The sequence below is a fragment of the Pleurodeles waltl genome, chromosome 3_2, assembly GCF_031143425.1.
Source record: "Pleurodeles waltl isolate 20211129_DDA chromosome 3_2, aPleWal1.hap1.20221129, whole genome shotgun sequence".
Taxonomy (NCBI): domain Eukaryota; kingdom Metazoa; phylum Chordata; class Amphibia; order Caudata; family Salamandridae; genus Pleurodeles; species Pleurodeles waltl.
In genome coordinates this window covers 37,089,077-37,102,919 of record NC_090441.1, presented here as the reverse complement: position 1 = coordinate 37,102,919, position 13,843 = coordinate 37,089,077, and the positions used below count along the sequence as shown (strand labels likewise).

At 42.2% G+C, this 13,843-nt stretch overlaps 1 protein-coding gene across 2 annotated transcripts in view; it reads left to right on the top strand.

The window, feature by feature from the left end:
• The window catches only part of ATP2A3 (ATPase sarcoplasmic/endoplasmic reticulum Ca2+ transporting 3), a 352,883-nt gene that overhangs the window by 327,540 nt on the left and 11,500 nt on the right, over window positions 1–13,843 (top strand). The window contains exons 18-21 of one of the 2 annotated variants that reach the window (XM_069226687.1): window positions 4,430–4,563; window positions 6,172–6,289; window positions 6,522–6,639; window positions 10,592–10,667. In XM_069226687.1, the coding sequence (XP_069082788.1) occupies window positions 4,430–4,563; window positions 6,172–6,289; window positions 6,522–6,639; window positions 10,592–10,667 (446 nt within the window). The remainder of the gene's footprint in view (window positions 1–4,429; window positions 4,564–6,171; window positions 6,290–6,521; window positions 6,640–10,591; window positions 10,668–13,843) is intronic. The other variant, XM_069226688.1, reaches the window with a different exon arrangement.

Genomic DNA, 13,843 nt, shown 5'->3' with positions numbered 1-13,843 from the left:
CCTCCGGTTTAATGACAGGCCCCTCTCGGGACCCGCGATCTCTGGGAGCCCCCCCCGGGCCTCCACTGGCCCTTCCACCAAGGGGGGGGCACAATAATGCCCGTTTTACCTAACAGCAGAAAAGGAGCATCCTTCTCCTAACGCAGAGGCCAGGGGGAAGGGGGCACTCCCCGCGCCTTCTCCTGGTCCTGCTGTGAAGCCACAAGAAGATCAGACCCCTCCTGGGGCCCGAGCAGACACTCGCCTGCACCCGATGCGGTGCGCGAGTGTTCTTCCAGCTTCCTTGGGCCGCTGCGGTGATCTTATTTAAAGGGGCACAATGCAGTAAGGAGCCTACAAGCTCCCAAGGCTCCATAAGCGCGCTGCAATCAGCGCTATGGCAGCCGCAACCACGGAGAAGCACCCCTCGTGAAGAAATGGATGCAGGGGTCAGGGGCCACAGCACCCTGCCCCTGGGGAGCAGAATCTTAAGACAAGGTCCTCAGGTGGAGGGCCCAGCTACAGGCCAGCACAAGGGAAAGGCAGCAAGTGGCAAGTCCTTCACAGTGACCAGGCAGGTCACAGGTCAGCACAGCAGCAGCAGTCCATGGCGATTCCTGGTGAGTCCTTTCAGCCTTTGGTGTCCAGTTCCAAGATGATTCCAAGAGTCTCCAAATTGTGGGGATAATTCCCCTGTACTTATAGTCAGTTCTTACAGTGTTTTACAATGGTAGGGAGAGGAGGTTCCAGCCAGTTACAACTGGTTCTGGGAGTGCCCCCTCTCTCCTTTCAGCACAGGCTCCAAACATCAGTGCGGGGTTAACGACCCTATTGTGTGAGGCCAGGGCACAGTCTTTACAAATGCAGGTGTGCCCCGTCTCTCCCTTCTCTCAGCCCAGGAAGACTATTCAGTATGTAGATGCACCTCAGTGACACCTCCACCCTCCCTGTGTACAGGCTGTCTGAAAAGGATGCACAAATCCCCAACTGTCACTCTGCCCAGACGTGGATTGGAGTCAAGCTGCAAAACACCAGAGTCATAAGCACAGAGAAATGCTCACTTTCTAGAAGTGGCATTTCTGTGATAGTAATAAAAAATACACCCACACCAGTAAGCAGCATTTATTATCACCATCACAACCATACCAAACACGCCTACGCTACCCCTCATAAATCAGACAATACCCCTTACACATAAGGCAGGGCATTTCTAATGCAATCCTATGAGAAGGCAGCACTCACAGCAGTGAGACACCAAGTTAGGCTGTTTGTCACTACTAGGACAGGCCATGCAATATGGCACATGTCCTGCCTTTCTACATACATGTTACCCTGCCCATAGGGCTAGCTACGGCGTACCTTAGGGGTGACTTACATGTAGTAAAAGGGGAGTTCTGGGCCTGGCAAGTAAATTTAGATGCCAGGTCCCTGTGGCAGAAAACTGTGCACACAGGCCCTGCGTTAGCAGGCCTGGGACAGGTTTGAAAGTCTACTTCAGTGGGTGGCGCAAGCAGCGCTGCAGGCCCACTAGTAGTATTTAATTTACAGGCCCTGGGTATAGAGATACCACTGTACAAGGGACTTATAGGTAAATTAAATATGCCAATTAGGTATAAGCCAATCATACCAACTTTAGATAGGAGAGCACCTGCACTTTAGCACTGGTCAGCAGTGATAAAGTGCTCAGAGTCCTAGAGCCAACAGCGAGAGGTCAGAAAAACCAAGAGGAAGGAGGCAAAAAGACTAGGGATGACCCTGCGTAAGGCAAAAATTCTAACACACGGGATCAAAGCGCATTCAGGGACACCCCTTCATAAATTAAAACTCAAGTTGGAAGAGGACTTGAGCCTTGAATTCTCTGACTGTGACTGGGCTTGAATCTTAGAAAATCCCCACAAAAAATTGCGTAACACAAGATTCCACCTCATACAGCTTTTTATGTTGCATAGAGCATATCAAACACCACACAGGATTAACACAATATCTGCCCTCAGCACAATGGTATGCCCTTCTTTAAAAGTCCCAATGTTGACTTAATACACATGCTTTGGGCCTGCCTGGATCTTACCCCCTACTGGACAGGTATAGCTACAACTCTATCAGTTATTACAGATTTAAACCAATGCAGCACCCCATCGAATGCCTACCGGGGTTATAAAGTAGTGCTTTGATGTGCTAACTTGGCCCTACTACTAGCAAAGAGGTTAATAACAAAAAATTGGAGATCCTCAAGGGCCCCCCCAAGTGCCTCTTCGGCGGCAGGAGATGGAGCACTGGGGACTGACTGAGAGTGCAGCCTTGCGCAGGGAGGAATTCAGGGGCCTCCTTAAAAGGACCAATTTTGCTTTAACTGGATGCACTTTTGGAATCCCTCAAAGTACAAGATACAGACCCCTGAAACGGAGACTTAGGAAAATATATTCACAAAAACTTAACACAAGTTCAAACCACCCCCATGCCCAAGACCACTGCATTTATTTATCCACTCGACTCCACAAAGTCCTTATTATACGCCTCCCTACTAGTAATAAGACATGTGATTATGCTCTCTTCAGTGACAAGTTGAGTTAATTAGAATGGTGGGGGGGGGACTGGGATGCTTAAAAGGTGAAATTATTGGAATAAGTGACTAAGTGCCCGATACGATATACAAGATGTTATCTAACAAAATGATTTCATTTCTTGGCACAATGTAATTGTTAATGATTATTCTGTAATGTGACAACACATGCATATATACCAAAAAAACAACGTTTGTGTTAAAAAAAAAAAAAAGAAGAATTTGCAAATACCAGCAATTTATGTAAATAGTAACCATGTGGAGAAAATTATTTTTTTACCATCCTGACTTAAACTAACTCTACATTTATTCAAAATTTTGAATTTATCTCTAATCTGAATCCTAAATTATAGCCTCACATTCACCTTAACACTATCCCTACTCTGTTATTTTTTAAGTTAAATTTCAATGCCATTTTGTATTTTTTAATGATATTTTTCAGTAACAATGGCTATTGTTTTCATAATACACTAAAAGTAACATGCTGTGAGATTCAATTAAAAAAGGTGTTTTTTGAACGGTGGAGAATCAGCCAGTATTGTGGATTTTCCACCATTGTAAATTTAGGGCAGGGGGTGGGAAACGGAGTGTAACAGACTGCAAAATTCAGTAAACATCCACTAACTTGTATGCTTTGTTTTCATAAACATGCTGCAGGTAGTCTGAAATTTCCAAAATGCAGGTAAAACTTCTTCTGCCTAGGCTGATATAAATTCCTTTCCAGCGTTGGGAATGAACACACCCACATTTCATGGGGATTTAAGCAGAGGTGTTTCTCCACAAGGACAAATTACTCCTTAAAACACATGCACAGTTTCTTCAAAATGGTTTTATCTGTATTTCTTCATAAACTTTTCTTCATAATGACATAGACCTAAGCCCAGGTAGTAGATAATTAAAATCAGCTAAATTACTACAACCTAGTTTCCATCCATCAAGATGGGACATCCTGCTGCAGGGATTTGTTAGTTGTGCTGTGTGACCTTCTTTGTTGAGGGGGATTACTGGGTCGCCCCACTGGACATCCCTGATCCTGGAAGGCTTGAGAAGTCTAATCCCAACCTGAGGAATTTAGGGATCTGAAAACGGACGAGGGCAGCCTACCAAAAAAAGTTGAGCACTGCTGCTCCAGGCCTTGAAGTGTGTAAATTCCCACTGCGCATGGCTCCTTTTTCCCTCAATTGTGTATTGCAATAACTTTGCTATCTTTGTGCTAAGCTTTCAGTACCATGTGTCGAGTTGTGGGTCGGCAGCCTTTGCACCTTTGTACGTCCCCAAATAACAGGCCATGCAACGGTTCTTTCAATACCCATGAGTGGAGAGATTTCTTGGACCGAGTCATGTCAATTGTCCTTGGTTAAGGACACATTTTCTCTTGAATAGCGGAACCATTTTAAGTTCAGACAACATATATTGAGATGGAAAGCATGTTTTCTCCAGACATAGGCAAAAGTGCAATTAAAGGCAAATAGACAATAGCATTTGCATTGCACATTCAACTGTTATTTGAAACGCCTCTGAGATGGAGATAACTTTAAAACAATTTAGGCTTCTGAAACGTTTATCCCTGGCAATTTGATGTTAATAAAAAGCTACCAGTGAATTATAGTTGTTCCTGGGGGCTCTTACGAAATGTCCATCTGCAGCATGTATCTTTCAGTCATAACCCCTGTAGTATTTACACATAACCTTTACTAACAGTTGATGTTTAAGTGAAAAAAGCACCTTCTTCTGGGAAAGTATTGCAGTTTCACCTAATGTACTACCATTATTAAGTGAGAATATGTGTGCCCTTCAGTGCTTCCTGACTCTCCCCATCTTCCTTTTCTTTTTTTGCCATCATTTCTTTACTGTCTCGCTTATCAATATCAATTGTGTCTTTGTCAATAGAGACACTTTATGAAATGCACCGCGGACAACCCCCTTTTTGAAGGAATCGACTGTGAAATCTTTGAATCCCGGTATCCAACCACAATGGCTCTCTCCGTGCTGGTGACCATTGAGATGTGCAATGCTCTCAACAGGTACACACTTATGTTGGGATTGCTGAATGCCGTAAACTAACCTGTTCTAAGACTATGATAGATAGCCATCACTGGCAAAGCCAATAGGCCTGGCCTTAGCAAGCAGGTGTGATAATTCACTGTTTTTCGTTTTTATTGCAAAATATAGCACAAAAATAAGAAAATGAAAAAATCTTGCCTCCTAAAAACGGCAACTACATGCTTGCAATGCAAATTTTAAATTTGAACAATAACCTTTGCATATAATTTTATTAGAATTGTATGGGTGCTTCCCAGCTGGCAGGTGAGCTTAAAACTGCTTCTGGAAGTATTTTTTATTTTATTTTCAATGCACATCTGAAGAATGCCCCGTTGCTTGCTATTGTTGCAACAAAACATTACTATTGACTTTGATTTTCTATAACCTGAAGACATAGTTTAAAAACACAAGGACACCCAAAAATACAGTTAAAGGATAACAAACAAAAAGGGCACGATAATTGGCAAAGTAAAAGAGTGGCCAACCTCCCTAGCATTAAGTGCATTTTAGGCAGATTTGCATATGTGGCCAGGTAAATGTACTCACAGTCAAGAGAGCCTAAGACTGAAGTGGGTTAACATACTACTCGATGCTTAGTGCTCTGGTGGCCGGAAGCAAAATCTGAGTGATAACTGCTATTCTGACAGTGGCTACTTGTGGGCTCTGTTACGAAAAGGAAGTCTTGGCTGTGTAGAATTATTAAATCTGGATTTCTCATTTGTCATGTGAACACATTTTATACACATGGCATGACCGGGTTAACCAATGGCAATGTTTTTTTTTACACTAATTTATATGACATGTGAAGTCTAACACCAGGCCAATAGGTTGGAGACTTAGAACATTGTAAGAAATCCTCTATAGTAATTCTTGACCTTCATGATGAATATTCAGCACAGCCAGTGCTGGATTTAAAGGATCATAATCACACCAGGTTTTCATGATATCTACACAATATTTACATACACTAATTCTAAACAGGACCATTTACATTGTGAGTGGTTATTTTTTAAACCTGAGGCAGTAGTGTCATTTTATTATGGGTTAAGTCTGGATAAGACAGTCTGTTATCTAGTCATCTATGTAAGAAAGTGGAATTTATATCTGAATTACAAACCATTTTTCGATGTTTGAAACTTGATCGTAGTTGAACATTCTCCAGATCTATTTCTGAAAGCCCCTATTTGACCAAGGTTAAAAGGGGAATCAAGCCTGTTTTATTTCTCAAGCATAGAAATGTATTTGTTTATGTCGTTCCCTGTCCATTGATGCATTTAGCGCTGACATTATAGAATGACTGAGGAATATGGCGACTAGAACAGACTGGTATTCCTTATGTGCCTTGTACATGTTTATGTACCAATTGATGTCAACTAAATGTACTTTTAAATAAAGTTGCAGACGAAATTGAAAGAAAAGAATAATCACCCTTTTTCAAAGTTAAGTGAATCACAGTACAAAACTATGCCCTTTAAACTGTAGTGTGCACCCTGTGACAGCTGGACTATGAAAATGTCAATACACAAGCAGTTGTGATTTTCCTAATTCTGAGATTTCCTGTAACTAATACCACTGTTCCAACCTTGCAGTTTGTCAGAGAACCAGTCCTTGCTACGAATGCCCCCGTGGCTGAACTTCTGGCTGCTGGGGGCCATCGTCATGTCCATGGCCCTGCACTTTTTCATCCTCTATGTGGAGCCATTGCCTGTAAGTGATGATGGGTGGATTTCTTATGGGTCTTTCAATTGAGGGAAAAAGCTAATGCAGGAAATGAATGATATGTAAAGTGGGTATCGAAGTCACTAGTGTGCTTTGGCTCATGTGTCTTGTGTTATCTTTAGCCAACCGTTTACAGATGTTGTTGAGTTGCTTGTTGATAAGAACATGATTTTGTTTGCCTCATGTTTCAGTGATTAAAACCTTATCTTTCTGTCTGCAGATGATTTTCCAGGTCACACCACTGAACTGGCACCAGTGGGTGGTAGTTATGAAGATTTCCTTCCCAGTCATCCTGCTTGACGAAGGACTTAAGTACCTCTCCCGGCACCATTTAGAGGGTAAATGTGCATGCAGGATATTTTTCCTTCTTGTTGTCAGCTAACTGGCTTATTGCTTTTCTTGCTTAGTAGGCACCTTCACTCACTGCCAATGATAGGATGCATATGTTCAAGTGCTGGTCACATCTGCAAACGTCCAATGGTGGGACTGCACTCTCTGCCTGCTGTGATTCATGTCATGCTTTATGTAATTGATTAAGTGCCACTAGTTGTACTAATGGCAAAAAAAATCATCATCCAGTGGAATTCTGGACAACATCCAGTCTTCTTTCTGAAAAAGACTTCCCTGCTCTCAGACCCAAGGTAAAGGGGAGTTTGAGTGAGAGACTAGTGCTCCCTCCTGATGCTTGGACAGCAAAAATTGATGGGGAGAAATATTTTAATTAATCTATGCCACTAGCAATTACTCTGAGTGCATTACTTGCAGTCTTCTTTCAGCTCGTCTTCCTGTAGCAGGGAACCTATCACATGCAAATCAGCTTTGGTTCTGTTCTGATAGGAACCGTTTAGCAAGCACCGTTAGTTCCTTTCTAAGCAAACACACAAGCAACCTCTGATGGAGTTTTACCTTGTTGCTCCTCAGTGAGGTTCAGCATGAGCCCCTGTAACACAGCAAAAACAGGACCCACATATGGGAAACCTACATTACTTTGCACTACACACAAAATCACCTTCAAGCGTCTCACACACGCATACAAGGCCCTCCACAACATCTGACCTGCTTACTTCAACCACTGCCTCTCCTTCTACACTCCGACAAGACATCTCTGCTTCGCCCCTGTCCCAAGGATCCATAAGAACTCTGCTGTAGGACGATCCTTCTCCTACCTCGCGGCACAGACCTGGAACATGCTGCCTCTCCACATCAGGCGAACCCCCTCACTGATCCAGTTCAGGAAGGACCTCAAGACCTGGCTCTTCAACTGATCCACATCCTTTCCCCCAGTGCCTTGAGACCCTCCTCGTGATAAGCCTTGCATTATAAATACCTGATTGATTGACAGTTAGACAGCAAATGCTTCAGTCTAGCTTCCCAGGCATATATTATAGCCTGTAGTACTTAGAAGTGGTGGGAAAAAGAGAGCAGATATTTTATGTCTGTAAAGGCAAACATTACATGACAGGAAGAGGGACATGCTCTTGTCAAGAGAGCAATACTTTCTTGGCCTAATCTCTAACATAAACAATTTAGTTTTTACTTATTTCACATGTTTTCATGTAAAACAGTAGTCACCTTTGCATTATGCCACTCCTCCACCATGTGTTGAAATACTTTAGGAAGAAGTAGAGGAATCACTACAGTGAAAAAGTGAAAAACAAATAAGGCGGAAGCGCAACATTTAAACCTGAACTTTATTGAGAAGCTCATTGACACAGAGTGAAACTGCATAGACTAGTACTACACCCTAGCTCCTCAACAGCGCCCAGAAAAGGGCACCCGAGTGGATTATGAATACTGTCAATACAGAACCAGAAAAAGTTCATACCCATGCTTTGGTGAGGTTAGCTGGGATCCATTGTTTCTCCAGTATTGGTGTACCTTTCATAGATTCCCATGCTTGCATCATCCCTGCTATCGAGGTGGGAGTCCCACTGTATATTTTAAAGCAGTGGAAGTAATTAACATAGCTTACAATGGCAAAAAACATTGACTTTAGTAGCTTATCCACATCATTTATAAAGACGCAAACTCCAGCCAATCAGAAGACAGCACCCTTTAGAACACTCCCAGCAGAGGTATCATCCCTCAGGTTTTCTACTGCACATTGTGTGAGAGGGAGTCTCTCTGCGCTCAGCTCAGTTCTTCAAATTTGGTTATAACAAGATTACTTCAGCTGTGTTCCAGTATATCAGAATTCTTGATGAAAAGGCTCCTTAGACTTTGTGGGACCTGTGGAAAGAAGAGGCTGCATTTGGAAGACCCTCATAAAGAGAGCACATACTGCCTTCGTCCAGCCCACAAGGTAAAAGACCGTATAATCTGCAGGACCTTTCTTACCAAAACTCTCAAAGATCGAGAGGGAAGGGTTTTGCTTTGGCTTCAAGAGTTTAAAGCTAAAACTGTTTCTGTCTCTGAGGAGGACAATGAGACTGCTGTTGCCTCAGAACCAAAATCCAAAAAGAGAGAGAGGCCACACCACTAGTTACCAGAGGGGCACAGTATAGCCTTAAAAAAGACACACCATGAGTCTTCAAAAGGCTGCTCTCATGAGGAAAAGGGAAAAAGGACAGAATCTAAATCAGACCCTACTACACTATATATAGCAGTGCCATTAAAACCTACAAAGTCCTTCTCTGAACCATTCTTGAGGAAACATAAGCTGACTGGAAAAACATTGTCCAGCTAATCAGGAGACAACACCCTTTAAAACCCTTCCAGTAGAGGCATCTTCCCTCAGATTCTTAAGCACCAGTGTGAACAGATCCTAAATGCCAAGAAGGAGAGCCTCTAAGGGGAATCTATGAAAGTTTCCAATACCGGAGAAGAAGAACTACAAGTAAGTAACATATTTTTTCTCCAGTATTGGAGTATCTTTCATAGATTCTCATGCTTGAATCAGAAAAGCAAGCAGTTATAAACATATTTAATAAAAGTATGCTATGAACAAAATAGCGGATGGTAGGTACAAACTTGCACATTTATTTATACTAAGCTCATCTAATTGGAAAAGATGCCAAAGTACTGCTCATCCCACAGTTGCATTATTGCTGTGAACCGCATCCAGGCATTAGTGCTGGGTGAAAGTATGTCTGTTTTCGAAGTTGCAACACACGCTTGATAGGTGCTCCAACTTACAGAGCCGCCACTGTTGCAACTGCTTCTGTAGAATGTGCTTTTGCCTTTTGATGAAAAGGCCTACCGGTCTTAGAATTGCAGAATTGTATGGCTGCTGCAATCCATCTTGCTATGGTGGCTTTAGTCACCGGACCCCCTTTATTATGGTTTCCATATGCCACAAATATTTGGTCCATATTTTGAAGATTTTTTTTGTAGGTTGCAAATAGAATTTCAAACATGATATTAGAGCAGCACTGACTCTTCTACAACTAATAAAAACACAGAGGGACACGTTTTCAAAGAGCACTGCCGCTGGCCCGACAATTGACCCTTCTCATTGCCCCAATGATTGTAGCTTCCCAGGAGCCATGCCCCTTATTTATCACTCAGTTGCTCTCACGCTCAGTTTGTGCTCTACAAATACATAGAAGAGTAAGTCACACGAACTCTTAAAATAATTTTTGTGAATTGGACCCTAGTTTTGGCATAAGAATATGATCAATACAGCTTCCTAGTAAATGAAACATGCAAGCTTTTTTGATCAGTGTTGGATTTTGGGGCTTTTTTTCTATGCCATGCCTCCATGCTTCTGGATTTTCAGACGGCTTTCATTTGTAATAAATGTTTTCAGCCATGCTATCCCAGATCATTCAACTTTATGGCTAGTGGATTTTTACAGTTGAAAAAGACCCTAGAAATTATTTCTAAAACTTGATGAGCACAATTATAGTAGTCTTGCTTTTTCACTCTATGGTTTGGCTTCTACTCACCACATCCATAGACAGGTGAAAGACAAAGTCATACAGATTCTTTTTATGAGATGGGGTGCCAGAGTCCTACCCCTCACCAGAGTGCCGGGGTATTTTTCTGCCTTGTCATCTCATGTCTCCATTTTATTTCTGGTCAGTTGTTACGATTATACAACGTAGTGACTTCCGATGAGAATTTACTGTATGTATTTTTTGGCACACTGCCTTCAGCTCATGCCTCACCGCTAGACCTGCACTTTGCCACACCGCTAAATGCATTTTGGAAGCTGCTGCTTTTGAACCATAACACATGGTCCTATATGAGAATGTGTCAGCACACTTCTCTTGTGCACGTCATCCATGTCTCTAACTGCTCAAGACCGAAGGATTGTCTGTTCAAAACCATTGTTCCATTTTTTGCCAGGAATTCTCAGCACAGTAAGCCAAGTGTGGGACAGGAAGCAACATCAAGAACCCTGCGGGAATGAAGAACAAACTGGGTCTGCCTTCTTTTGTGTGCGATTTGTTTGTCATCTGTGTTCAAACCATTTTTGTCAGTATTTCCACATGTCACCTTCCGTGTGAAGATGGAAGAGTGTATTGTGGTCTACATCTGAGAGTCAGGAGATTTTGCATGCTTGTACTATTTTGATGCAGAGTGAACCGGTCTTTCTTTAATGAGACATAACCTCCTATATCTCAGAATATAGTTATATGATGTGTTGACCTGCGTGAAAACATATTTTGTCATCAATCAATATTCAATGTCTGTTTTTATGGGTATGGGTGAGTAAGTCTGGAGGCTCTGATGCAGTGTGGCACTACTCACAATTACTAATATTTCAGCCTCTGTAGAAACAACATGAGAAAGGTGTTAGGATTCAGCAGTTGATCCCTATCACATCTGGAACCTCTGCAACTCTAAGATTATTAAAAATCTGGGTTTTGTTTGACGTTCTCTTGCAAGCTTGATTACAATGGACTATTTAACTCAAAATTAGAAGCAAGATGGAAACTGATCTATTTTTAAGATACCCTAGAGTGATCCATCTGACCGTAATCTGTTTGACAATGTAATGCTTAAAGGCACGCTGCAGTGTTGGGGGATTCTGTTGCAGACTTGGAACAAAAAAAGAAAAGTAGTGATTGAGCTGAATGACTCCATTTAGATAGAGGCCCTTTGTTTTTCAGGTGAAGGTTTTGGGAAAGATGAGTCCAAAGCTCAGATTAATGCTTTTTGGGGTTTGGTAGATTCCTACCTTTCTGACTGTCATTTAATATTGAGCCAATATTAAGCATTGACATTCAGTGGGCTGGATCTTTCCCACTCGCTGAGCTTCGGATACCTGATGTACAGATAACTCTAGGGGTGGGAAGCATCTGACCCATTACAAGTTGGCCTTGAGGTTCCACTGAGAAATAAGGAATTACAGGGTGGGGAATCGGTAGTTCCTGGCCAGATTGCCCGTGTAATTCATAATTTTTCCTGTACTTTCACACTGGGACTTTTCAACAGCTGAATTCTCAATGTGAAAGTTAAGAGATCTGCAGCGTTTCACTAATTTAATAGTTCTGATATGGCCGTAACTGATGCCCTCAGCCCCATTGGAATTAAGATGGAATTGGAATTAAGATGCCACTCATAATCAGTGCCTAAGTGTCCAGTTATGCTTGAAGCATCAGTACTGCAAACCATTAGTGTCACTGGGCTCATCCTTCTCCATAAAGCTGTTCTTTGGTCATCAAATGACTCCACCTCCTCCAACCTCCAAGTATGAAGATCTTACCTAGTCTATTAAAGGAATACTATAGACAAAGACCAGATGGTCAGAAAGAAAGAAAATGTGTGGTGACTCCCAGATAGCCAGAACAATTCGTTTTTGGCTGTTCCTATTGTACTAATTACACCTTTGAGAACAAAGATGGTAGTATATGTGCCTTGATAGAGGCAGCAAACAGCAGGTGGGAGAGACAAAAAATACAGCTGACCCAACCCAACAGTTAAATGAGAGAATTAGTATCGAGCAGAGTCTACCGAAAAGAAACCTCAGTCTTTGCCCGGCCACAACAGTGTAGCATTGCCACCAAAAAATGAACAGCCCTCTGAACAAATGCTACTCACACACACACACACTCGCCCAACCTCCCAATAGATCCCTAGGTATATGAGGACTGGCCACTGCACATAATGGAGTGTGTGTTTACTATTCTAACTCTGTCTCTTGATACTGGGGTAGGTTATACAGGAGACCAGTGCAAATGGGTACTATGCTTTTAGTTTTTTTGGTACACTTGCTCAAAAATACCTATACACAGAATTATGGTACTAAATCTGCCAGTGTAGTGGATTTGCTACAGTCAAATGTAAAGTGTGTTTCAGGTGAGGCCTTCTGAAATGTGGTAAACAACCACAAAACTGTAACCTTGTCGTCCTTTACAAACTTTCTCAACGACTCATTTCCACATAATCTGCATACCAAATATTATGGTGAAAAATGCTGATGCAAGTGGAAAACTGAATATGAAAATGACTGAAAATTTACTATTTTGAAATGCTGTAAAGAAAGTGACTACTATGTGCAGAACAAAATGTAGCCCCAGCCACATGGGACAACCATTCCACCAATGGACAGTTCCCTGGTTTAACAATAAGCTTTGGCATAGAAATAACCAACTTTCCTAAAATTACGTTGCCAAGTAGAGGGATTTTGTAAATACCAAGAAATGGGTAACAAAACGTATTTTAGTACCACAAACTGATGCCAATCAGTTACTTAAGTTAAAGTGTCATTGAGTAGAGACAACAAATGTTGGTTTTTGAAGTTCATCGAGATGGAAATGACAAATTAAAAATTCCAAGTCTGTTCTAGGGTTAGTGCTGTCAAAAACTGGAATGGCTACCTTTCAGAGTGGGTAGAGGTATGTGGATGGGCAAATGTGTCCCTCCCCTGCAAAAATGTTGATTCTATGTAGACAGCAATTTCACATGTAAAGCTGTGAGAACCTTCTTATATTAGCTTGCTAGTGGCACTAATATTTATTTTCTCTGGAGTCTTGCATATCAGAAAACAAGGACATCAGATTGCTTTACATAGAAAAGAAAGAAATGTAAGTAAAAATATAATTAGACACAGAGTATTGGTATTTTACAGATTAGAATGTCAGGATTGAATAACATTATATATAACAGCTTTCCTAAGGGAGGAGCTGGACAGGGGGTTGTCACTCTCCTGCCCTTTGTGTAGTTTTGCACTGGAGCATGAACCAGGGGTCCCTGCACTGGTGCAAACTGGTTTATGCAAGGAGGGCACCAAATGTGCCCTTCAAAGCAGTCTGGTGGCCCTCAGAGGCAACCCCACCCCAGCCCAGAAACACCTATTTCTAAATAAGAGGTGGTTACACCTCTATCTTACAGGAAATCCTTTGTTCTGCCTTCCCCTGCCTGAGTTAAGCTTAGCAGCAGGACGGCAGAACAATGTCTGGGGTCAGCAGCACGGGCTGGCATGCAGACCATGCAAGGCTGTACTGGCAGACTTTGGGGGGTCCCTTGGGGATCCCCCAAAGTACATGGTATCATGCAACAAGCACTGGAATCGGTACAGTTGCATGATTCTGACTTGTTTGATACCAAAAATGCCTATGTTCGGTAAAGCCACTATGTAGTTGGACAACTTGT